The sequence below is a fragment of the Ictalurus punctatus genome, chromosome 14 (assembly GCF_001660625.3).
Source record: "Ictalurus punctatus breed USDA103 chromosome 14, Coco_2.0, whole genome shotgun sequence".
Taxonomy (NCBI): domain Eukaryota; kingdom Metazoa; phylum Chordata; class Actinopteri; order Siluriformes; family Ictaluridae; genus Ictalurus; species Ictalurus punctatus.
Genome location: NC_030429.2, coordinates 5,445,153 through 5,472,290, shown reverse-complemented (window position 1 = coordinate 5,472,290; position 27,138 = coordinate 5,445,153). Strand labels below are relative to the sequence as shown.

The 27,138-nt window shown below is 37.3% G+C and overlaps 3 protein-coding genes across 5 annotated transcripts in view; 1 reads left to right on the top strand and 2 right to left on the bottom strand.

Moving 5' to 3' along the window:
* The window catches only part of LOC108275325 (glutathione S-transferase P), a 69,477-nt gene extending 61,045 nt beyond the window's left edge, over positions 1-8,432 (top strand). The window contains exons 2-8 of the mRNA XM_017486079.3: positions 3,775-3,830; positions 5,504-5,539; positions 6,101-6,207; positions 6,378-6,465; positions 6,836-6,939; positions 7,755-7,856; positions 8,029-8,432. Coding sequence (XP_017341568.1) covers position 3,830; positions 5,504-5,539; positions 6,101-6,207; positions 6,378-6,465; positions 6,836-6,939; positions 7,755-7,856; positions 8,029-8,217 — 627 coding nt within the window. The 5' untranslated portion in view covers positions 3,775-3,829 and the 3' untranslated portion in view covers positions 8,218-8,432. The remainder of the gene's footprint in view (positions 1-3,774; positions 3,831-5,503; positions 5,540-6,100; positions 6,208-6,377; positions 6,466-6,835; positions 6,940-7,754; positions 7,857-8,028) is intronic.
* Positions 8,433-13,724: 5,292 nt separating this feature from the next.
* On the bottom strand, positions 13,725-20,113 carry gdf9 (growth differentiation factor 9). 3 transcript variants are annotated; one of them, XR_008397795.1, is made up of 4 exons: positions 19,419-20,113; positions 16,309-17,017; positions 14,474-14,570; positions 13,725-14,220 (listed from the first exon to the last, which is right to left on the bottom strand). XR_008397795.1 is itself a non-coding variant. In XM_053685477.1 (3 exons), exons 1-3 carry the CDS (start codon positions 19,786-19,788, stop codon positions 14,525-14,527), a joined length of 1,125 nt encoding a protein of 374 aa, XP_053541452.1. In that variant the 5' UTR covers positions 19,789-20,113; the 3' UTR covers positions 14,256-14,524. The 3 variants fall into 3 exon arrangements, 2 of the variants coding, with proteins under 2 accessions (XP_053541452.1, XP_017340223.1); XM_053685477.1 differs by lacking the exon at positions 13,725-14,220 and having other exon boundaries at positions 14,256-14,570; XM_017484734.3 differs by lacking the exons at positions 13,725-14,220; positions 14,474-14,570 and having other exon boundaries at positions 15,387-17,017.
* Positions 20,114-24,263: 4,150 nt separating this feature from the next.
* Positions 24,264-26,439, bottom strand: sowahab (sosondowah ankyrin repeat domain family member Ab). Its single transcript, XM_017484803.3, has one exon. The coding sequence runs from the start codon at positions 26,163-26,165 to the stop codon at positions 24,735-24,737; it is 1,431 nt and encodes a 476-aa protein (XP_017340292.1). The 5' UTR covers positions 26,166-26,439; the 3' UTR covers positions 24,264-24,734.
* Positions 26,440-27,138: the final 699 nt, after the last annotated feature.

Here is a 27,138-nt window from a genome sequence, read left to right as displayed (position 1 = left end):
TTTCACAACCTGCCTTCTCAGAAATCTGGTTGCAGCCATTGACGGCTTCCTTTTTCTTCCCCATCCAGGTAGTGTACACTTAACATACCCCTGGCCAGTTCAGGTATTTCATGTGTTCCAGCTGAAGCACACCTAGTGCAACTAATGAGATCCTTGATTAGTTGCAGATGTGCTTGAGACAACACCTGTTCTGCATATCCGTGCTATTGTGTGGATTATATTCAGGGGGTTGAATAATTTTGAAACTGGAGAAGTCATTATATGTTTCATTTTCAGTTGAATTTGGGGAAAACACTTGAAGCATTCAACTTGAAACTATTTCACTTGCTTTTGTTTGATTTGTTCATTGCAAACAGCTGAAAGTCTTTACATTTTGACATAAACCTGATATTTTGATTGCATATATATATATATATATATATATATATATATATATATATATATATATATATATATAGAGAGAGAGAGAGAGAGAGAGAGAGAGAGAGAGAGAGAAAGAGAAAGAGAAAGAGAGGGAGAGAGGCATGATGATACAAAAAAGTATGTATTTTTAGGATATCCATTATAAAAACTTATTTAAGAAATATTTTTAAAATCATTTCTTATATCTATTTATAAGACCTTGTGGTAATAATAGTGTTTTATGAAGTTTGTAATGTTTTTATCTTGCATTTAAGTGACCTATATATTTATTATATAAAAGGAGGAGGAGGAGGCACGCGCCCACACACACACACACACACACACACACACACACACACACACACACACACGATTGTTTGACTGTTTAATCAATACAAATAGACATGCTGGTTTATTCAAATCAGTTGCCAGACAGATTTGTTAATGCACTAGTGTGCCTTTCACAAGACTGCCAGATAGCAAAAGATAGCCTACATTTAGCCCAAGGACAGCCTAGAAACAATAGATACAGCCAGAAGATATTGCTATTCGCTACTGTGATTCATTTCATTGATGCAATTCTGAGCCATTTACTATTGAGCTGAACTTTGGAAGTTTTGTTCTAGATATAGAGTTAACTATATCTAGAATGGCATTTAAAATATTGTGCAGTCTACAGGCTCATCCTGTACAGTAACCAAACATTTGCAGGATCAAGCTATCACTGTCTTAAAATATCACACTGTTTGAAAAAAAAAAAAACCCAGCTCAATATGTGTAGTATCCTGGCTAATACCGTATTTAAACTTAAAATCATTAGTGAATTGTTTTTAGTGAATGTCCCCAGTCATACTATTATTAATTGGTATCATTAACTTGAAAGACCAAATTGCAGTTGTGTTTTTTTTAATGCAGTGGTTTTGATGAACTGTCACCATGAACTTGCATCTTTTTGCCACGCCTTTTGGCCTCGCATGCAACTCGTTGTTTGACGTCCATACTTCCGACAGAATCTGGCAAGTGTTTATCTACCACAAGGCGTGTCTCTCTATGAGTAAGGTTTACAAATGAACTCACAAAGAGCAATGACAGTGTAGGAAACCTTCTGTCAGCAAATAATTCGTAATATATTTAAGAATTAAAATTTACAATCATGCATCTTGAGCTCATGCATTACAGATTACTGAGATACTGCTATAAATAACAGTTTATGTATGATTTTTTTTGGGAGAAATGTATGGCAGAGTAAACTATCTACAATCTACAATCTAAAAAGTCTACACACTCCTATTAAAATAGCAGGTTTTTGAGAAGTAAAAGAATGACACTAAGATAAATCATGTTAGATCTTCTCTCACCTTTAATGTGCAATTGAAAAGTATACAAATAAAGTGAAAACCAATCTGAAACTTAAAAGGGGGGAAAAAAAAGAAAAATAAAACACTTATAATATCCTAGTTGAACAAGTGTGCACACCCCTAAACTAGTACTTTTATTTGAAGCACCTTTTGATTTTATTATACCACCCAGTCTTTTTGAGTAAGAGTCTATAAGCATGGCACATCTTGGCTTGGCAATATTTTCCAACTTTTTCTTGCAAAAACATTCCATCCAATTGGGAGGGCATTGCCTGTGCACAGCCCACTTCAGGTCACCCCACAGATTTGTAGTTGGATTCAGGTCTGGACTCTGCATAGGCCACTGATAATCTTTTGGTTAAGCAGTTCCTTTGTTGATTTGGATATATTCTTTGGCTCATTGTCGTTCTGAAACATGCAATTCCTTTTCATCTTCAGCTTACTAGCAGACACTTGAAGATTTTGCACTAAAATCAACTGATATTGGTAGCTATTAATGATTTTCTTAATGATCACCTTGATAAAAGCCCAGTACTGGCTGAAGAACAGCAGTCCTTAAGCATGATACTGCCACCACCATGCTTCACCATGGCGATGGTGTTATTTTGTTGATGTGCATTTATTTTACAACAAAACATTCCTTTTGGAAATTTGGAATTATTAAACCTTTTGTAATTCGTCTCATCAGACCATAACACATTTTGCCACATGGTTTGGAGTGATTTATTTGAGCTTGGGTGTTTGTTTTTGTTTTTTGTGAGAAACGGCTTAAGGGTTGTGTAGAGTTTTTATATCCACTGCACACAGACCATTAATTGGTCCTGAGTCAGGATTGTTCAGCGCTATGTGGTTACTGCTTCTAATTTGCATAAAGATTAATCCAGCTCTTTTTTTTTTCACCTTTGCTGCAAGTCATGTTTTTGCCACTCCCCATTCAAAATGAAAGATGGTGATTTTACATGAGGTGTGTACGTGTCACTTGTGAGACTGCTTCTGACAGGTGAGAGAGTTACATAATCTCAACGGTATATAAAATGTTAAACAAAACCTCTCATGCTTATAAATAATTTCCTCTGACTCACTTAGTGTTTGAAAAAAGAATCAATTTGTTCACTCAAAAAAGTTAACTAAAAACTTGATCACTAACAAGTCCTGGTTGTTTCTTCCCATCCTGCTGAAAGAAACAATAGAAACCCACATAGAATTTGTTATGGTATTAATGGCTATAATGGGGATTTGTATTGGTTTTAATGGAAACTGTAATGGTCCCTTTGGGTTTCTACTGGTAATTTGTTGCCTTCTATTGGTTGCATGTTATGTCTAGTGGATACCATTAAAGACCAATAACGGTAAAGGTGTGTTAAGAGCTAATCTGTCCTTTAGACACTGGAAGTCAGATTAGCATGACTCAGCAACAAATATATTTACATTTTACTACAATATAACTGATTATAAAACTTTCACAAAAGTACTGATGGCTGCTGTGAGCAACTTTACTGGTTCATTATTTCTGTTGAATGATCCTGTTTAAGGGAACTGAATTACTTGATTCGTGATTCGTTACAGTTGTGCAGGCTATAATTTCGACCTATACTATAACCAAACATTCAGTAACCAAAGAAATAAACAAGCAAGAATGTCTAGGTGACAACATTGTGAAAACGCACGCTTACAAACAAAGGGGAAAAAAGCAAAACATTTGATTGATTCATGCTTAACATTCGATTCCTTTGAATCGATTCGTCCATGAATCTTCAAGTTCAGTGGAATCCAGGTATTAAACTCAGCGTCTGGACTTTTTAAAGTGCAATAATTAGTTTAGTCTCGACACAGTGGTGTCGAAATAAGGTAAATCGTACAATCTGGTCGCACTGGCCACTTCATAAAGGAAACCGGTTCTTCGAGTCATTTATATACAAAACATCCGGGAAGAAAGCCAGATTAGCATGACTCATCAAAAAAATTCTAAGCTTGTATAAAAGGGGGAAAGCTCTGTGGTCTCTGTGCAGATCACTTCTATACATACACGGGCGCAGTCACTGCAATAAACCAGCACTTAATCAACAAACAGTAAGTAGAGAAATGCATTTATTTCTTCATTATTGTGTTATCTTGTTTAGCGCGAGCTATTGCAAGACCTAGTTTATATCCAGGCTTGTATATCACTTTATTCATTCACTCTGGAAGTCTTGAGTGCAAAGTTTGTGAACGAATGCAAATATGCAGTCAAAATCACGATATGTAAATATATTTATTTTTGCACGATATACGAATTGCATGGTTGTGTGTTTTAGTTGAGTGAAGTGTGCAGAACTGGAGGACAACAATACACGAACACCCAACAAAATACTAGTGCAACTTTTTTTTATAGAGAAAATTTAAATAAATATCTGAATATATACGTGCAATATTTCTTTGTTCAAGATTTGCAAAAATAAGTAAAAACAAATGGTAAACAACTTTTTAAGAATGACAAAGATTTAATAATAATAATAATAATAATAATAATAATAATAATAATAATAAAAGAACCAATCAGCTACCAGTTGCTATGTAGTTTTATTTAGTCCGTGACTCCATTGGTTGATTTGTGATTTGGTCTAAAAAAAAAAAAAAAAAAAAAAAAAAAAAATTCAAATTTTGGAACTACAGTTATCAAACTGCATTATGCATCCACTTAATTATGGTATACAGTCCATTGTTGGTCTCCTGAGACCTTGTGACTGTGGTGATGATTATCTAGTTCCTGTATTCATCCATTCCTTAGAGATGCCATGCACCAATGCGTCCGTCTCAAGTGTCCATTGTTTTGGGTTTTTTGTTATCTAGAACCTAGCAACAGTGCAGTTGATAACATGCATGAGCAATGCAGTACAGCAGATTAGTTTTTCATGTTAATGTTTTGAATGGAAGATTAAACTATATGCATTTAAATTACAATACTTAATTACACCCAGCGAGGCTTGGCACAGACAGTGATCACATTATCTTCTGTGAATCAAAACTGCTGGACATGGTTTCGTCAACCACGCATGACATTAATGTAGTGCATTCATATTTACATGCATTTATTTATAAGCTGCATTGTTGAATGAAAATGAACAGCTTTGATTATCGTCAGGGTGAAAAGTAGGCACAAACGGTTTCTTGGCTTGAAACCATGTTGCACAACACACCAGTTGCATTGAAACACTGTTTCAGTGGAGCTGAGCATTGAGATTAGGATCCTGCAGAACCAGACCAAAAAAGTTGAGGTGGTTTTTAGTCTCAGGCAGACAAATGGGATGAATAAAGGTTGTGATCATTAACACTATCATGGGAGCATAATGACGGCCCTGATCGACGCATAAAAGAATGCATTAATCTTAAGTATATGCTTTTATCCCGGTCAGGGTCAGTGTAGTTTAAATGACTGTTTTCTATTTTTTTTTAAATATCACGTGAAGGAGTGGGGTTTAAAAAAAAAAAACGCATCTAGTTCAAAAAACATCTGTAGACAATGCAGTAAAATCAACAGTTCTGAATTAAGTTAAAATTAAAGCAACCTTGTAAGTGTTAATGGAGCATGACAAGATGAATCAGAACTATGCCACAGCTTCCTGTTTCACTACACAAAATGCAGAACATGTCCTCAACGTGCATCAGTAGCATTATAATAATCCACAAATATGATGTGATTGAGTTACTGTTTGAAATTGATGCACAAGTATTCATTGTATTCTCTCTTTCCCCCCCCTTCACAGTGCCACCCTACACCATAACATACTTTGCTGTGAGAGGTATGTGACAATCATTTACTTAATCTCTACCACAGTCATATGACTTGCTCTTGACCCCTCGGGTCTTTCTGAACAAAACATCTCATGGTCTTTCTGGCTGTTAGCTGCCTTTGTGGGGAATCTGAATATCAACGAAACTTTCTCTAAATACTAAGAAATAAAAAAAAAAAAAAAACAGACGCAATAATGACTCAGCAAGACCTATTTGATTTGGCAACGAAGCAAACCGACCAAATAAAAGGGAGCTTTACAGCTCTCTCTGACCTAAAGTGGGGGCAAAGTTTGATTTGCATATGAACCATGCAAGAGAGAGTGGCAGAGTCACTCTTAACACTAGTTTATCGTGTTTTATTTTGCATTAATCTGATACAAAAGTAGATCAGACATCTAAATGAATTAAAGAGATTTCTTAACAGCAGTTGGTGATTATTATAGCAAATCTCCTAATAAATGAATTCATGTTAGCGTTTGCTTAAAGGAGACATAGTACATGCATGCAGAAGAGATTAGAAAATCCTGTTACCATAGTAATGACCTTTTTGATGTTATGTGCTGTGCCAGGACGATGTGGTGCTCTGCGGATCATGCTGTCTGACCAGGGTCAGGAGTGGAAGGAAGTTGTGGTGAGCTTTGATGAGTGGACGAAGGGAGACCTGAAGAAAACCTGTGTGAGTGTCTTGTACAGATGCTGTTACAGATGTGCACTTTTATCTACTTCTCTGCTGTTTATCCTCCAAAGTAGGCTAAATATTATCTGGAGTTGCAACAGTGAATAAAGTAACTATTATTTTTTTTTTAAATAAATATTTTAATGACTTCCTATTTTGATATTTTATAGGTTTTCGGACAGTTGCCTAAGTTCCAGGATGGTGACTTTGTTTTGTTTCAGTCAAATACCTTTTTGAGGCATTTGGGACGCAAACATGGTAATTATTTGTAACATCTGTTCAAAATGTATGTAAATCCAGAACACTTGTATCTGGGGCAATATCACAGTATATTACTTTGTCTTCATCACGGTTTTGGCTCTAGTCCTGCAGTTTATTAATTTATAATACAATTTAAACCTGCTTATAGGAGTGTTTTTCATGATTATTACTCACAAATTATAATGAATAATAAAACACTTCTTTGGGGAAAATATATATACTATTAAGTAAATAATTTATTTACAATACATTTCAATAAATTTAATCTATTATGTCCAAATGTGTATATAGTGTACATATACACTTCTAGTCAGACAAGTATAACCGTTTATTAGGATTACTGTTGACACTCAGTTTACATGTGCAGGTGCATACGGGAAGAATGACAACGAAGCCGCCCTGATCGATATGTTTAACGATGGAGTTGAAGATCTTCGTAATAAATACGTGAAAATGATCTACCAGGACTATGTAAGTGATTCAGTCTCTTGTCTTTTAACACCCAAGAAACTACTAAACAAAGCTTTATCTTCAGTCAGTTCCTCCAGGATTTTACGATCACAGAGATGAACACAAATTCAAGCAAACTCTACAATATTTGGAGGAGCTTGTAATTTTTTAAATTTCTGCAGATTTGGGCCAAGACATGTGACGTTGTCAGAATGCACATTTAGCCAAAGCCCTCTCTGATTCACGTGTGTCGACCATGAGTCCAGCTAAAAGGTCTCATTTACCAACAAACATCACTGTGAAAGACCGCACAAAACAACTTAAAAGTGTTTTTTAAAGTTGCGGCAAAATCAAGCATTTTTGGCCGCAATAATCTAAAAAAAAAAGAAAAACCTCTGAAATCCTATACGGCCTGTTCAGTAAGAAGACAAAGCTCTACACAAGTCTGATTCATCATACTCTCTGCAATTTAATTGATAGTGGCAAATGCATCACAACAGTCAGCTTTTTTTCATTTCTGTGGCTCTTAATTGTGATTGTTTAAAAATAAATAAATGATTCTCTTGCTGTGTAAAGTGCTTTCTAATTGTAAAGCGACGTTGAGTGTGTAGAAAGGCACTATTTAAAAAATAAATAAACAAATAAATAAATTATTCTTTCTAGTCCAGACTGTCGATCCAGTTGTCACACAATTACAGGAAGTGAAACACTCTAGATTTGCTCTCCATTTGGGGACATTTTATAATATCACCACCAGCCGTCACTGTCCAGGACTACACAAATATCTGGGTAAACCTTGAATGACAATTGCACTTATTTTTGTCTGTGTTCCCCAGGACACTGGCAAAGATGCATACATCAAGGACCTGCCGAACCACCTCTGTAAGTTTGAGGCCGTTCTGGCGAAGAGCAAAAGTGGTTTCCTCGTCGGTGACTCGGTACGACATTTCTATAGAACAATTATTATTCCTGCTCATCCACAGTACTTTTTAGTTTTCTCCTTGCTCTACACATAATGTGGAATATTTGGTGTATTTTCACAAAACTAACCACAATGTCTTTGAAGCATGTGTATGGTTTAGTTCTCACCCTAAGGTCCCCCCCCCACAGATCTCCTTTGCAGACTACAGTCTCTTTGAAGTGTTGCTGAACCACCAGGTGCTGAGCCCAAACTGTCTGGACTCCTTCCCCGCCCTGAAAGGCTTTGTGCAGAAGCTGTCCAGCCGTCCCAAAATCAAGGCTTTCCTCGACTCTGATGCCTACAAGAGCCTGCCTATCAATGGCAATGGCAAGCAGTAATACAGCTGTGCATTAATGCTGAATCTAGATAGATCCACTCTCAAACTTTTGTTGTAAAACTAACTGTTTAGCACAGCATTCCAATTATTTTTATTTTTATTTTTTTTTGTATGTGGATAAAATTTTTTTCTAAGATCCAATGTTTGGTACTCTTGTTCCCTGACATGCATCATTTATTGAAAATAATAAAAAAAAAAAGATTAACCAATACATAAGCAATGTGTATTGTCATTTGTTAGTCAAGGTTGCCTTAACCCATCCTCATCTGGGTGACGCCAGATGATTGTAAAGAAGTCCCTTTTGTAACTGTGCTAATACTGCATGCACCAGTAAGAAATGCAGTGACTCATTTGGTTATTTTACTAAATCACTATTACAAAAAATCTTTCAGAATTCTGTTATAATGGCTTGTCTTAACGTATTGTAGTTCGTAGCAACTGTAGTTTAATGTGTGGGTTAGACAAGGAATAACAAACATAACTTTAAATGAAATAAAAATGATTTTTTTTTTTTTTTTTTTTTTTTTTGGACAAAATCAAACAAATCAATAAAGTAAATACATTTTGAAAGGCAATGGAACTTTTTAGATGCTGTAGTTGATGGGAATAATAGTGTAATGCCTGCAATCAACTTTTTTTTTTTTTTTTTTTTTATAAATATTTTGCACAAAAAATATGTAAAATGAGACACTTGCAATTGCTGTAGTTTGTATAGGAATAATGGACTGTACCATAGTCATTTAGTTTTACATGTGTAACTCCTACAGTTAAAGTTATTGAATTTTTATTATTTTTTAGAAAACAACAAAAAAATGAAATAAAATGTAACTGAGTTTTTCAAATCTATTTTCTAGTAGTTGGTAGGAATAATAGACATTTGGTGCATTTATAGCGCATTTGGTTTTACATGTACCCCATATATGCAAAAAGATATTTCATTTGAATTCTTTTCTTTTTCTTTTTTCTTTTTTTTTTTTTTGCAAAATAAAAAAACATTAAAATAAAACTTTTAAAAACTGAGTTTTTAAAATCTGATTAACTGTATCGGTGCACTTGGTTTTACATGTGTAACTGCTACAGTCAAAAGGTTATTGAATTTTGATTCATTTTCTTTGACCATTATAATACAGTTTAAAAAATTAAACTGAGTTTTTAAAATCTATTTTCTGTAGTTGAGAGCAATAATGAACTGTATCATAGTACATTTATTTTATATATACGTGGCGCATTAATTTAGAACGGTGATTAAACTGACTGGAACTACCTGTGCATTCAACGGTTTGAACGCACACCTTCCAGCCAATCAGAATCCGGTATTCAGGCAGACCATATATATGTTTTTGAATCTTTTTCCTCCTGGTAGAGGTGTGATGCAACTTACTGTGAATCATCTTAGTCATCATAATCATATTTTTCAGTGGGGTCTTATAAGCAGAAAAGAGTTCATGTGGAGTTACGCAATATAGAAGAAAAAAAATGCATTATTTCAATAATTAAGATATCTAATAAAAGACCTATCATATATCTATAAGACCCTGTTGTTATAATAATAGTTTTATTTTTTATGAAGTGTTTTTAATTAAACATTTACATTTGTATTATATTGAGGAGGCACTCACATACACACACTTGTTTGAATATTTACTAAATTCAAATCGACAGGGTTGTTTTTTCAAATCAGAGTACCAGACATGATCTAATCTAGACAAATTTAACCTAGTGTGCCTTTCACAAGACTGCCAGGTTGCAATTACAGCCTTTTAGCAAAAGGACTAAAAAATGACAATTGTTCAATTCTTCTGAGCAATTTACTATTGGACTGATCTTTGGACATTTTGTTAGCAGTCTACAATTTCATGCTGTACAATAACCAAACATTTGCTGGTCAAGCGGTCACTGTGTATTATCCTGGCTAATACCACATTTAAATAAAAATTTCAATCATAAATGAACTGTTTTTAGTGCATGTCCCCAGTCATATTGTTATTAATACGCATCATTCACTTGAAATAGAAAATTGTAGTTTTTGTGTGATCTTTTATTTAAATGCAGTGGTTTAGCCAGCATTAGAGTGTTTTCAGATTTTTGACTTTCACCCTGAACTTCAGGCACACCTGAGTGATATTGTTTCCTACACTGCCATTTGCAATGGCAGTGTAGGAAACCTTCTGCAAGTCAATTCAATTTTCAGTTCAATTCAATGTATTTGTATAACGCTTTTAACAATGGACATTGCCTCATCCAAGCATCTTTATCTACCTTGAGTTGTTTCATGAGCAGTTTTATTAGAAAAAGGTACAACGACAGAGCTCCACACATCTTGGAGGAGACATGTACACGTGTTAACCTTTCTTTGATACAGTAGTGCATCAAAGTTTGTGAACCCTTTAGAATGTTTAAAATGTCTGCACAAATATGACCTAAAATAACATCAGATTTCCACACAAGTATAAAAATAAAGAGAACCCAATTTATACTTGGTCATTTATTTATTTAGGAAAATAATACGATATTACATATCCATGAGGGGTAAAAGTATGTGAACCTTTGTTTTCAGTATCTGGTGGACACCCTTGTGCAGCTATAACTGCAACTAAACGTTTCCAGTAACTGTTCATCAGTCCTGCACATCGGTTTGGAGGAATTTTAGCCCGTTCCTCAGTACAGAACGGCTTCAACTCTGGGATGTTGGTGGGTTTCCTCACTTGAACTGGTTACTTCAGGTCCTTCCACAACATTTCTATTGGTTTAAGATCAGGACTTTGATCAGCCATTCTAAAACATTCACTTTATTATTCTTCTTTAACCATTCTTACTATTAGAATGACTTAGGGCGACTTGTGTGCTTAGGGTCGTTGTCTTGCTGCATGCTTCACTTTCTCTTAAGATTCAGATCATGGACAGTTATCTTGATATCTTCCTTCAAAATTCACTGGAAAAGGTTCTTATGCTGGAATGCAGTATTTTCCTTTCTCCAAACATAACATCTCATTTAAACCAAAAAAGTTCTATTTTGGTCTCATCTATCCACAAAGCATTTTTTCAATAGTCTTCAGAAAAGAGCAGTGTTTTTTTCCTTGCAGTCCTGCCATGCACACCTTTGTTGTTCAGTGTTCTCCTGATGGTGGACTCATTAACATTAACATGAGCCAATTTGAGAGAGAACTTTAGTTGCTTAGAAGTTACCCTGGGTTCCTTTTTTGACCTCATGGACTATAACACGTCTTGCTCTTGGAGAGATTTTTGTTGGTCTCCGCTTCTGAGGAGGGTAACAATGGTCTTGAATTTCCTCCTTAAGTACACAATCTGCCTGACTCTGGATTGGTGGAGTCCAAACTCTTTAGAGATGGTTTTAATTGGTGGAGTCCAAACTCTTTAAAGATGGTTTTGTAACCTTTTCCAGCCAGATGAGGATCAACAACTCTTTTTCTGAGCTCCTCAGAAATTCACACCATGATACACTTCCACAAACATGTTGTGAATATAAGACTCTGATAGATCCATGTTCTTTAAATAAAACAGGGTGCTCACTCACACCTGATTGTCATCCCATTGAATGAAAACACCCGTTTCAGCAGTGTTGCTGGCCCAAATTTTGCCTATTACCTGAAGATACTTATCATAGAAACAGATACACACATATTCAATTGGAGAAAGAAAAATAAGACATCAGCCGCGAGTGAGAAGAAGCAAGGGTCCAGGTTTATTCGTTCCGTTCCACCACACGAGATCCACACAGTTTGAGACGCCCCAAAATGCGATCTAAAAAACCAGAACTGAAGCTCTTCTATTTATACAGTTTTCTTTGGTGTCTGGGTCATCCTGACCCTATGTGTTTTAGAAAGAGTTTATCAAAATTACCAGTATGTTTTGAAAAGAGCCTTTTCTGAACACCATTAGGTTTGAAAGAGGTACAAAACACAACCTTGGTCTCACAGTTATCTTGCGGGTGCAACGTGACTCAACTACCCTTATAAATGGCCCCTCTTGGTTCTCTCTTAAAAATTAAGGCCTTCGTCTGTATTACCCCTGACTTTTTCTCGTGAGACAAGACTATTCCCCACCTCCAAGTGTATTATGAGTAAGTTTCTTTCACATTTTTCTGTATTTCTGGTTTATAATTTCCTTTCATATTTGCTCTACATTTCTGTTATATATATATATGGTTATACTGCTTGCAAGTGGTTTACTGTACTCCCTACTTCATAATATCATTATATTATCCTTATAATATCTTAAAACTTCTTTTATTATTCTTATAATGTTCTGTTTTCCTTCTGTATGTGTGTGCGTGGTGGCATAGGCCTGTGTGTGTGTGTCTCTTAGTTGACCGTCCACCTACGCTCTGAGGCCTGCCGCACTAATCAAATACATGTATGGTTTGCGCCTTGCTTATCTGTGTGTTGTGTCTTAGGTAAACATCCGTTCATACAGTCCACCATCCCAGTGAATTCTCAATAAGATTACATATTACTCATACTAGGTCTCCCTCGTGTTTATTTCATGGATATTTTATATACAACAGTGTTACGAGAAAATCTGTCTAATCTAGCTACACTAGTCTTTAGACACTGGAAGTCAGATTTGGATGACTCAGCAAAGATAAACAAAAAACGTTTTACTACAATATAACTGATTATAAAACTTTCACAAAAGTAGTGATGGCTGCTGTGAGTAACTTTACTGGTTTGTTTCTGTTGAATGATCCTCTTTAAGTGAATTGAATTACTGGATTTGTGATTTGCTACAGTTGTTCAGGCTATAATTTCGACCTATACTATATCCAAAACATTCAGTAACCAAAGAAATAAATGAGCAAGAATGTTTGCGTGACAAAAACTGTGAAAACACATGCTTAAAAACAAAGAAGGAAAGCAAAACTTTCGATTGATTCATGCTTAAAATTCGATTCTTTTGAATAAAATGCAGCTTCTACAAATTTGTATAGTGCAATCAATAGTTTAGTCTTGACACACTGCTGTTGAAATTAGTTGAATCTGTTCAATCTGGTAGCACTGGCCACTTCATAAAGGAAATCGGTTCTTTGAGTCATTTATATGTTAAACATCTGGCAAAAAAGCCATATTAGCATGAAAGTAGGGAAGGTTTCTCACACACACATGTGCACAGACACTGCAATAAACCAGCACAGATCTACAAAGAGTAAGTATCTAAATGCATTTCACTCTTCCTTATTGTGTTATCTTGTTTAGCACTAACTATTGCAAGACCTAGTTTATATCCAGGCTTGCATATCAATATTCATTTGCTGTGAAATTCTTGAGTGCAAAGTTTATGAATGAGTGCAAAGTATTGAAAAAATACAAAATTACAAAATGATCAAAATTCTGATATTTAAAGACTTTTACACGATATCCAATTTGCATTACTGTATTTTAGTTTAATGAGGTGTGCAAAATTGGAAGACAACAAACCAGAGACATCCACCAAAATACTAATGCACCTTTTAATAGTGCAAATTTAAATATTTGAATATATACAGGCAAAAAGTTTTTCAAGATTTACATTTTTTTTGTACAAGAAACACAAATGTTTTGAAGATTCATTGCATTCTCTTGTTTTTCCCTCTTCACAGTGCCACCCAACACCATCACAAATTTTCCTGTGAGAAGTACGTGACAATACTTTGCTTAATCTCCACCACAGTCGTATGACTTAGGCCTGACCCCACTGATCTTTCTGAACAAAGCGTCTCATGGTCTTTCTTGCTGTCAGCTGCCTCAGTGGGGAAAGTAGATACGACTCAAATAGTTTAATGACTGAACATGCATCCTGAATATCAAGTAAATGTTTCAACTTTCTCAAAATAATTGTATAAAAAAAAGCAGAAGCAATAATGACTTAGCGAGACCTATTTGAATTTGACTCCAAAGCTAACAAACGAAATAAAAGGGAGCTTTACTCTGATTGGCCCTGATATCTTGATATCTAGTGTTCTCCCTTCCAGCGTTCCTCACAGCTGACCAGACACCAGTTTTGTGCCCTAAATTGTGGAAAAATAAAGTTTATTAGCATGTAAACCACGCAAGAAAAAGAGTCACTCCATTAACACTAGTTTATCCCGTTTTATTTTGCATTAATCAGATTCAAAAGTAGATCAGAAATTTAAATGACTTAAAGAGATTTACTATCAGTGGTTTAGTGATTATAATAAATGAATCCATGTTATCATTTATTTAAAATAAACATAGTACATGCATTAAGGGATTAGAAAATCCTGTTGCCATAGTAATGACCTTTTGACGTTGTGTTATGTGCTGTGCCAGGACGATGTGGTGCTCTACGGATCATGCTGTCTGACCAGGCTCAGGAGTGGAAGGATGTTTTTGTGACCTATGATGAAGGGAGACATAAAGAAAACCTGTGTGAGTGTCTCAAGGCTAATGATGTTACAGATATACACTTTTAATTTACTTCTCCACTTTTTATCCTCCAAACTAGCCTAAATATTATATCTGGAGCTGGAACGGTGAATACAGTACAAGTAACTTTCTCTCTTTTTTTTTTAATCTTAAAACCAACATTTTAATGACTTCCTGTTTTGATGTTTTATAGGTTTTCGGACAGTTGCTTCAGTACCTCAGTACTACACGTACCTCTAGTTGAGAGCAATTATGAAAGAGAGTGATGTAGCTGAGGTTGAACTGTCAAAGACAGAATCTACACTCCATGCTAACTGTACTGGCATTTCTATAGCTGAGGTTTTTTTGATCCATTGTTATAAAACAACGAAAATAAATAAATAAATTTGAGCACTAAAGAGATACAGATGCAGAGAGTGTTATGGTGTCAAACCCCTAGTAGCTACATAACTTTAGTAACAAGCTATACTAGCTTGCAAAGCTAGGTGCCATGCCATGTGGTCTTGCCAGCTAAAACAAATTCTAAATGACTAATATCAGGATAAATTAAAAGTAGTTCTAATGGTCTTACTAGGATCATTTTCTCTTAACTGACCCTCAGTCAGCAGATCTGATTCTTTCTGGTAAGAGACATTTTATTTTTCAGTGGTTTGAGTGACGACACAATGTCTATTTTTGATTGAAATAGATTTTTTTTTTTTTTTAAAGTATTTTTATTTATTTATTTATTTATTTATTTATTTATTTAGTGTACACACCCAACTACAGTTATATTTGAATTCACTGCTTTACAAAATCCCTTCCACAACAATACACTTTATCTCCAGGGTGCTCACTTTATTTTTATTTCCAGTTTGATTTCCTCTAATATATCAAAATGTTTTTCCATCGCATACTTCATGTGATATCAGAGCCAGTCAGACTAACATACACAGATATAAATTACATAAATAGATGCATGACATACTCCGCTTTAAAGCATAAAGCATAAATTACTTCTTATTTTCTGGACATCATGAAGAGAGAAGTTGCCCGTAAGACAACTGTCTGCAATCCCCAGGTATTAAAAACATATGTTAAAGTGTTCCAATAAGACAACAGGGCCACACTTTTCATAATTTGTCCAGAATTAGATTAATCTTAAAACTTTTGCATTTGCATTATACATGAAGAACTGAGACACACCCACCAAAAAAAAAAATAATAATAAGTTAACAAAATTACTTCAGTCATTATTATCAAAACAAAACAAACAAACAAAAAAAATCCAATCATATGCTCGGTTACATTCTTTTATACATAGAAATTACTTCTGAATAGAAATGAGAAAATATCAACAACAATTACAGAATAAGCAGAATTCATTCAATGGCATCTTAAACTGTAAAGGTGAATAAAATGGGCACTATGCGCGAAATAGTGAGGTTATCAGCAATTAGTCCTGATCGAGTATGGCAAATGTGAAAAATAATGCAGAAAACCATTAACGGCAGGTACACTTTGTAGCAATCATTTCTTCATATTCCTTATATGCAATAGAGCCGTCGTTTTCAATGGTCAAAACACTCAGAGGGTCGTATACAGATGGAACACAAGAAGGTCTGGGCATGGAGGAGTCCAGCTTCTCATAAATAATATTCTGTACCATTGTGTGTACTGGTGAGCCATAGATGTGGCCCACAACACGAGGACAGATGCCTTTACAGTACCTGGGGTTGTACTTGGAGGGTGCTATTATCCAGTGATCTAGTCTGAGCTGGGAGAAGCTCACGCGGAAGTCATAGAGGTCGCAGTCGTCTGTTGGGTGTTCGATTGTGGGCAGTGGTCCGCTTTCAGTGCTCGACTGGGTTGTGTTTGGAGCACTCCTTCGATCTCTCCACTTCAGCCTCTGAATACCAGATCCGTAATATTGGCTCTGTGTATTCTCGCCCCAATGGTTCGACCAGATTTCTCCAAACCTGGTGTGTGTGGAGCCTCTCTGATAGGCCACCTCGCTGGTGTCGTTGAGATACAGCAAAAGAGACGGAGCCATGTGCGTGAGCTCCACGAGGCTTCTGGAAGTGTGACGCCCTGGTTCATCGTCCAGGCAGGTGAGGTTGATGTGTAGGTGGATGTCCTTTTTGTGGCCCTGGATGAGAGGGTGGAGGAAGGGGGTCACATCCACCTCCACCCACTTGTGGTGTCCGGCTCTGTTGACTAGGAAATAGAAACTGATAAGTGACACGGAGTGCTGTGAGCTGGGAGAGCTGAGGCACATGTGCTCATCTGAAGGCGTCTGTTCCTTCATGTACAGGTAGCAATGAGAGGTGAGCGAGGCAGCGTGGTTGTGGTCCAAGGAGTAGAGCAGAACCGATTTGAGCAGCTGTTCCTGGGCTCGTACACGGTTCAGACTGTAGGAAATGTCCTGCATGAACAATTCTGTAGGAAAGAGGACACGCTTAAGAAACAAATCATGTCCGTTTCTTACAAGAAATGTAACATGTTTAGCAGGTCATAAACAAAACCATAAACCAAGCTCCCAATCTGGAGAGTCACTCTAAATTAGGTTTCACACTATATAACAGGAAGACGAACTTTTGCAGATCTGAAGACTTGTAAAAGCCAAATCTTAACAGAAAACCCCACCCTGAAACACACAAAATATATTTATTTTGAAATATTTGCGATGTGTTTAGTGATTCTGGTGCTAGCTTCTTGGTTGGTGCTGTATTTCTGTTATTTCTATGGATATTGTTAGGTAGAATGGTGTTTAATAGAAATCAGACTTTGCTGTTATCGACAAAAAACAAAAAGACCTAGAACTTCTTTTCTCACTTACCATTTTCTAGCGATGTTCTAGATCACTTTTGACAAATCCAATGTAGATGTAGTGGAGAAACAAATGTTAGACTCACGGTTCCAGAAAACAATGCTGCTATAACATGCAGTTACAGCAGAACCTCAGCTCAGCTAGTTAGTGATCTACGAGATAAGTGTAACAGAGTTGACAGCAGGGGTGGAACCTTCTCTGTAATGGAAACCCTCTATACATACTTTAAGGGTTCTTCAGAAGGACCAATTAAAAGAACCTTTATGGTGTTTGGTGGAAAAATACTTTCACATCATTTTAATGCATTCATGCTTACTGTAGCCAAAAATATCCTCGAAACACTTGTGATCCAATTCCACAGACATCAAGCATACAACTTGCAGTGAAACGCCATGTTTCCACTTTATTAGGTACACTTATACTATACGAGCACACATTGTAAGTATACAACTACTGACTGCAAATACAATTCCCATTCATCAGCGGGAAAAAAGGGAACGCCATAGGACCACCACTGACCAGATATTATTTGGGTTGTGGGTGACATGGTAGTGTGGGTGAATGAATAAGCACGTCAGGCACAGCGGTGTCACTAGGATTTTAGACCCAACTACATTGTTGAGCTATAATTTTTATCTGTGCACTTTTAAGGTGGATCATCTTTTCCATGTACGAATTAAAAATAAAAATAGTCAGTTTGTGATAATCAGTGTTCCGTCAGTGGTCAATGGATGACGGAATGGACATTTTTGACATTGAGGTGTTTCAATACCCATGCAAAGCTGGTCATGCCAATCAATTCAATTGACATTTGTTTGGATATTGTAGTGATTTTAACTGTAGGCCTTGTCCCAAATCAAATACGGACATAGATTTAGATCCCTAATGAGCAAGATGACAATACTGGAGAAAACCTCCCTGAGATGACATAAGGCAGAGACCTTGAGAGGAACCACTTCATTCAGTGGTATTAGTGAGACCAGCAGGGGGCGCTCACTCTGTGGTCTGTGTGGGTTCTAATGCCCCAGTATAGTGATGGGGACACTATGCTGTAAAAACAGCACCGTCTTTCGGATAAGATGTTAAACCGAGGTCCTGACTCTCTGCGGTCATTAAAAATCCCAGGACGCTTAGTGTAAAAGAGTAGGGGTATAACCCCGATGTCCTGGCAAAATTCCCCCATTGGGCCTTCTCTATCATGGCCCCCTAATAATCCCCGTCTCTGAATTGGCTACATCACTCTCCTCTCCACTAATAGCTGGTGTGGGCATTTTGGTGCACTATGACTGCCGTCGCATCATCCAGGTGTATGCTACACACTAGTGGTGGTTGAGGAGATCCCCCAACTACGTAAAGCGCTTTGAGTGTCTATAAAAGCGCTATATAAAAGTAACTGTATCTAACTTCATTCCGATCAAGGTGGCTCCAGAGCCTATCCTGGGAACACTGAAATCAATATAGTCATGCTATATGTGCAAACAGACGACTACTCGAAACCACGGGCTGCGTCTGAAACCACATACTTACGTACTATATAGTATATAGAAATACATCTATCTCACATGCAAGTACGCCGTTTCGGACACAGCCGTGCCCTCTTGTTTGCCGTCAAACGGTTGAGCACTGCCGTGTGTGTACGTGTCCTGTCGCAAAATGCGCCAAAAACTCCTACACGAGGTTAATACTGTGATTAAGATGTGTACATGTTGATAACGCGACTAAAACCAGAATACTCCACGTCTTAATTCGATTTGTGTTTACTTCGAGTATGACTTTAGTCAGATTACGGTCATTCGGAATCGCTGTTTACATGCTAGTTTTTTAATCTGAGTATGGGGTTAATATCGGATTATTGTTGTCCATGTAAACGTACTGAGTGTGACCACTTTGCTGAGTGAGAAGGAGAGCTGGTCCTTTACACTAGATATATTAGAAGTGATGCTGAATAATGACACAAGTAATCTTCACTCAGTAACTGAGATCTCTGGAGTGTGCCTGTTTTGTTTGTACCTCCACACTGGTCCAGACACTCCTGCCGTGCTGTGATCAGGCGCACCGTGTTGTACAGGTGGGACGCCTCGTGGCTCCTCTCGTGTTTCGTAGACAGCTTGTAAAGCCTTTTCATGAACCGTACGTATCTCGAATCCGGTCTAGTTCTCGGGAAATCAGTTCCCCACGGCTCGTGCTCTGATAAGGCTTTCAGTAACGGGCTTAAAATGTTGCCGTGATGCACTAACTGCTCGGCGGGTTGACCTCCAGCACCGCGGCCTGAGAGTCCCGACACTGCGGCGCCCATCAGCACGAGCACCAGCGCGTTCAGGTAAAAAACTGCGCAGCTCTCTTTAACCATGATCAATAAATGCATCAAACTTGAACACATTCTTTGACCTGCTCTTGCGGAATTCTCCCAGGGTCACGCACACTTCCGGTCGCACTTTACCGCTCAGGTGTATGCAATCATCTCAAACCGGGTGCGCGTGGATGACGTTTCTTCAGCACATGGACATGAGAGGGAGAGAGAGTTCCGGCAAAACACACACACTTCAATTAAAATGCATCTCAGACTTCGTCAATTAATTAACCTTACTGATAGCCTGTTTCACTTTTTGCATTACCACAGAAATAAAACTGTAGATGTGCATAATTGTTTCCTACTTATTGTCTACCAACAAACCCTTACTCAAAATACATGTCACGTGTGATTATGGAAGTAACACGTGATCACATGTAAAGAAAAAAAGGAAAAAATTAAGGGGAAAAGTGTTTTTATTAGGCAGTATCATTGCCTGAAATTGAGCTCAGGTAAGCACATGGGACATCATGATGGATAAATAAATTTATCAACGTGTATCAAATAAAAACACATGGCCTACATGTGGAAATTTAACATTATTAAATGAATGAGTCATGTGGGGGGAAATGGCCTGAAAAATAAACACATGGGGTGCATCTCAATCAGTTCCCTAGTTCAGAAGTCAGGGCACTGATCAGGGGGGGTTGGTGGGGGGTGATGGGGGGGGGGTTGGTGGGGGGTGATGGGGGGGGGGGGGTTGGTGGGGGGTGATGGGGGGGGGGTTGGTGGGGGGTGATGGGGGGCTTAGCCACATATCTACATGACTAACCACATGTGAAGTTGATGACTTCATGTGACTTTTCTGTAAAAGATCTCATGGCCAAAAACCTGTGTACATTATTTTTATTGCTAAAGGAAGCTTCTAAATTCTTTCAAAAGAATACAGCAGAAATATATCACTTATGTAGCAGATAGAAATGTATTCCATCCCATTTAATATTTCATATATATATATATATATATATATATATATATATATATATATATATATATATATATATATATATATATATATATAAGAATGAAATGAAACAACTTTTTATTCATATCCTGTGTTAAATTCAGCTTTATAGTCAATGTCAGTGGCTCAATCAAGTGGCTGGTCCTGATGGTGTCATATACTTCATGCATACGCCAACCAGCTGACAGAGCATTTTCAACCTCTCCTTGACCAACACTATTGTCCCTACCTGCCGCAAAACCGCAACAATTGTGCCCAACCCCAAACAGCAAAATGTGTATTGTCTGAATGACTATCGTCCGATTACACTCACGCCTCTGATATCCAAGTGTTCCGAGAAGTTGATTCTAGCACATATTAAAAACATCACCCCTGCCACTCTGGACCAGTATCAGTTTGCTTATTAGGCAAACAAATCAACAGAGGATGCAATGAGCCTCGGGACGAATATGCAGAATGCTCAAAATGCTCTTTGTTGACATCACTTCGGCCTTCAACACGGCCATCCCCAATGCGCTGGTGTCCAAACTCCACAGCCTAGGCCTAAGCTGCAGCTAGACACTAAACTTCCCGACCAACCGTCCCCAGTATGTCAGGTTAGGAAAGCACACATCCTCCTCTCTCACCCTGAATACTGGTGTCCCGCAGGGATGTTTGTTGAGCCCTCTTCTGTATGGACTCTTCACCCATGACTGTCCACCTGCCCATGCAACAACAAACACCACTGTGAAGTTCGCTGATAACACGACAGTGATTGGCCTGATCGGGGTCACCAGATCGGCTCATCGGCACACAGCTACCGGCAGTTGAGGATATTTATCTGCCCAGATGTCAGAGCAGGGCCTCCAAAATCATCAGGGACCCCACCCAACCTGCACACCACCAAACTGCACCACTCTGGCAGGCAATACAGGACAATTCACTCATACACCCCAAGGATGAAAAACAGCAGGGATCTGGTTTTTCAAGGGCCACATTCCTACAGCCCACACAGACTGACTCGTTCTTTTATTCGAGCACAATCAGCCAGTTTTTTTCTCAGCACACCCCACACACCATCAGAGAATCAGATATGACAGACGGTAGAAAGTACCCATTCATAAGGAAGAAAATAGGATTTTACGGACAGGATTTCTACTCCAATCTGAAATATAATGTAACTATCCTCAAGAAATTTAAAGGACAAACAATATGAAATAATCAGTGTCTAGTAATTAATTCATTACCAGTTACAAGAATCAAGTGTTCTAAAAAATATATGGTAAATTTATTCTTTCGTGATTTTATCTAAATCTACTTACAATTCAGACTACAATCTAATTGTACAGTACCGTGCAAAAGTCTTAGGCACATGCAAAGATATGCCGTAGAGCAAAGATGCCTTCAAAAATAATGAAATTAAACGTTTCTCCACTTAAAAAAAAATACTATAATGAGCAGTAAACAGTAATAAATTAAACAAAGGCGATATTTATTGCTTTAAAAAACAAACCAAAAAAAGTAGTCTCAGGTAGAATTAGTGCAGTTTTATAAGGAAATGAGCTGTAAGTTTTACTGAGCATCTTACAGAACCAGCCACGGTTCTTCTGTCATACTCACTTCTTAGTTTTGCAGCAAAATCCAGCAGCCATCAATATGTTTTTTGTCCAAAAATTGTCTCTTGCGACTTCATATGCTGGTTTCTTTAATGACCTACAAACATTTTTCTGTAACATTTAATTTTGTGCTAGAAAACTAATGTTTGGAAATTTAAAATGTTTTTGCATTGACTCGATAATGTAGAAGTCATAAAATAAAAATCTATAACAAAGTTTGTACTAAAAAAAAAAAAAAAAAAAAGGGTGCCTAAACTTTTGCACAGTACTATATATCTGAGTAATTGAGGATTAAAGACCTTGCTAAGGATCCAAAATTGACTTCCTGGCAGTCCTGGGATTGAAACTCTTAATCTTCTAGGCACTTAAACACTAAAACAGTTCAGTGCTCAGACAAAATAAAAACAAACAGAAAAATATGACTCGCTGACATTTTTGCACTGCGATACATACAAAAAAACAAACATTTTTACTTTTTAGTTTGTCTACAAATACAACCAGCGTCACAGACAGGTGTACATAGCTCATATTTTCTACAAAAATGCTATAAAGACAAATTGTACATCGGTTACAATGTCATTTGGCAGTTACACTTACTTGTCATGCTGTAAACAAGATTATAGTGTAATATCTGAATCTACTTGGAATCTACTTGTGACATTTCTTTTAAAACTGAACAAAAAGTATAGTATTCTCAAATCATTCAATTAATAAAAGTTCAATAAAAACAAAAAATACTCAAGACTTAAAATAAAACTTAGATTATAGCTGATGAATTCAAACTGACAGTGGTTAGTGTCGGAAAACTCTATGCAAAAATTAGTCAAAAGTTGGCTAAACACCTAAACAAAATACCACTATCTTTCTTTATTCATCTTTATTAACTAAAGTGCATCAATATCTCTATTAAATAAATTAATAACTGCTATTTAAATTAACAGCAGGTACAGTGTGAAAGTCTATTCAACTCTAATTTGGGCAGTATATTAGTGATAGTGGAACACACTGGGGTTCAACAGACAGTCTTTCCCATCATCAGCATGGCTAAATAAGGAATAAAACTCTTCAGGGTGTGCTGTTACAGGAAAATAATACACAATAGAATAGTGTCATGCTGTATTTTCTTTCATATTGTACTAACCTCCTCCAACAGGGTTTACCTTGATAGTACTGTTAGTCCATGACCTACAGTAGTAAACTGGCATGGGCATGTGGTTTTGATCAAGACTACAAACAACTTCTGTAAGCTGGGTCTGCAGAATACTGTAAATGTTAACGTCATTACCACCAGGAAGTGGATTATTTTCCTATAACAGCCTATCACAAAGTGCCTCACTTTCTTGAATATATATATATATATATATATATATATATATATATATATATATATATATATATATATAGTATCTCACAAAAGTGAGTACACCCCTCACATTTTTGTAAATATTTGATTATATCTTTTAATGTGACAACAGTGAAGAAATGACACTTTGCTATAATGTAAAGTAGTGAGTGTACAGCTTGTGTAACAGTGTAAATTTGCTTTGCCCTCAAAATAACTCAACACACAGCCATTAATGTCTAAACCGCTGGCAATAAAAGTGAGTACACCCCTAAGTGAAAATGTCCAAATTGGGCCCAAAGTGTCAATATCTTGTGTGGTCACCATTATTTGGAGTTCACCAGAGCTTCACAGGTTGCCACTGGAGTTCTCTTCCACTCCTCCATGACGACATCATGGAGCTGGTGGATGTTAGAGACCTTGCGCTCCTCCACCTTCCGTTTGAGGATGCCCCACAGATGCTCAATAGGGTTTAGTCCATCATCTTCTCCCTCAGCTTCTTTAGCAAGGCAGTGGTCATATATATATATATATATATATATATATATATATATATATATATATATATATATATATATATATATATATATATATAATGCAGCCTGTCATGTTTCCAAGAAACTGTGAAGAGCAAAGTCCTCAGTCCTACAGATTTTCTCGTGATGGGAAACTTTCACAAATACACTGATAAACTTTGACAAAGACACTGGAGACTCCTTCCACAGATGTTAAATAAATGTCTCCTTAGTAACGATTAATACGTTTTTCTTCATTAAATAACACTGTTTTTATGTTTATGATTATTCTTGGACTATGCAGAGTCCACCATACGAATCCCACTGAATAAGCTATTACTATAGAAATGATGCTATAATAGAACAGGCTCCTTAATATAAAACTACCATTTCAATTAGAGCTGGGACTACTGTCGGACAAATCGGATGCGAGAATTCTGTAGTATTAGTAGTACTGTAGTATAAAAGCTAAATATCTCTATAAATGAAATTAAAAAGAGATATGTTATGGCAAACATCTATTCAAGTGCATAAACTCTCATTTGTGAACTTTATTCGTGTTAGTGGTCTAATGAGCAGTCTTTCTTGTTCTCTTCCTGTTCATCACTGATTGAACGAAAGCTTGATCGAAGTCTGGATTTCTTTCTGTGTCCCACGCTGGATTGAAATAGTTTACTAAATGTGTTGAGGTTTTTAGACAAATCGGAAAAGTGCTGATCATCTGAGCATGCATGCTGTGTGAACTGACACGAAGCAGCCGGGTCTCCGAGCAGCTCTCTCACTTCAGCCGACAATTCTTTGCGTAAATACTGATATGCTTTTTTGCCACTGTTGTCACGTATATGGCAGTTAGCACCGTAGTCGCGCACCAGTAAATTTAAGACTGATTCGTGGCTGTGAATGGCAGCGACATGCAGAGGCGTGTAACCATCATGGCTCTTGATGTTCACGTCAACTTTCTCACCAATGTCAAGGATTCTGCGCACCATTTTGACGTTTCCGTGTTTCGCGGCCCAGTGAAGTGCCGTGAAGCCCGATATGAAGTTTCTCTTCTCTGCCAGGAGGACATCCTGCAGCAGGAGGTTGTAGAGTTGACTCCAGCGTCCTGTTGCTGACATTACAAGCCACTCGTGTTCTCGTGGCTCCAGACGGATAGCTGACGAATCCTTATCACTGAAACCTGGTTTACGGACTTTGTTTCCTCTTTTCAGTGCTGGTGAACTAGGCACCACCGTCTGTCTCCTTTTGGTTCTTGATGATTTGTTTAGATCAGGTTCATGATTCAGGTACGGGGAACTCTTTCCAGCCTCCACAGTTTTTAACTCCTGCTGTGGTGGAATCTCCAATCTCTGAAGACATGCAGGTGTTCTGAGGTTGACTTGTATCTTCTCAGTTTGTGAATGAGGTGGCGATTTTATCGCCACAACAGCAAAAACAGCCCCCGTTTTGCCCTTTCTGGTATTATTAGCTACATTAAGTACTCGAGCAGTCAAAGATTCCTCCTGGTTGGATGTAGAGACAGGAGCAATCACGGCATCGCATTCAGCTGGTCTACTTTGCAACTGTTGTTTTGTGACTAAATCTTTAGAGGTGTTAATAGAGCAGCCAGGTGGACTTGTGCAAAACCAGGAATTGTTATTTAAAATATCTGCACTGGTTATAGAGCGAGACTCACATCTGGAAAAGCAACTCTGTTGTGTTCTGCATGATGATGATGATGGTGATGATGATGGTGATGATGCTATGGAGAACTTTCCTTCATTGATCATCTCTTGGTATTTCTTCTTCACGACGACGTATTTGACATCATCGACACGTTTCACGACAGCCACGTTGTTGATGAAACTCTTAAACAGATCCCTGTTGCGTCTTCTTTGCTCCGGCTCGCTGCAGTTGATGTGCGCCGTGAACGCGCTCAAAAGCTCCGTGTTCTTCACTTTTCCGCCGCGCGTCATTAAAAAGGACAACACCACAGTCTGGGTCAGTGCCATGTTTATTTCTGCTTCATTCCTTGAGTAAGATAAAAATTTTTATCCTTTATTCGGCACATAGGAACTAATCAGCCCTCCCTCGTCTGTTATCTTTTAGGAGGTTTTCAGCACCAACCTGCTGCTTCCGGTTTTCCCCAACTTCAGTTTCCTGGCAACGTTCCCCGACAGCGTGCGCGCGCACTGAATAGAGCTCTGTGAATGCGCGTGCACGACTGACCGACCGTCCCTATGTTTGTTTATTGTTGCAGAATAAAGTCTTACACAATAGCGCCAATTAACTACAGAAAAAATTAACTACTCGTAAAAGGTTATTTATTTGTTTATTTGTTTGCGTGTTTATTTATTTATTTACTTTTTAATGACTAATCATTTTCAAGTGCAAAAATAACAGCCAGTAGGCTTAGTGCGATGTCAGGAACTGTTATTTGAAATATTTGCACTGGCTATTATACTTGTCTTTGGAAAAGCAGTTAGGTTTAGCATATGATGATGGTGATGGCAATAGATCATCACCATCATCACCATCATCATCATCACCATCATAATCATCACCACCATCATCATCATCATCACCATCACCATCATAATCATCACATCACCACCATCATAATCACATCACCATCATTACCATCATCATCATCATCATCACCATCATCAGCATCACATCATCACCACCATCATAATCACATCACCATCATTACCATCATCATCATCACCATCATCATCACATCATCACCATCACATCATCACCATCATAACCATCACCATCATCACTATCATCATCATCATCATCACATAATCACCATCATCATCACATCAACATCATCATCATCACTATGATCATCATCATCATCATCATCACTATCACCATCATTATCACATAATCACCATCATTATCATCACCATCATCACATCATCACCATCATAATCATCACAATCACCATCATCATCATCATCACATAATCACCATCAT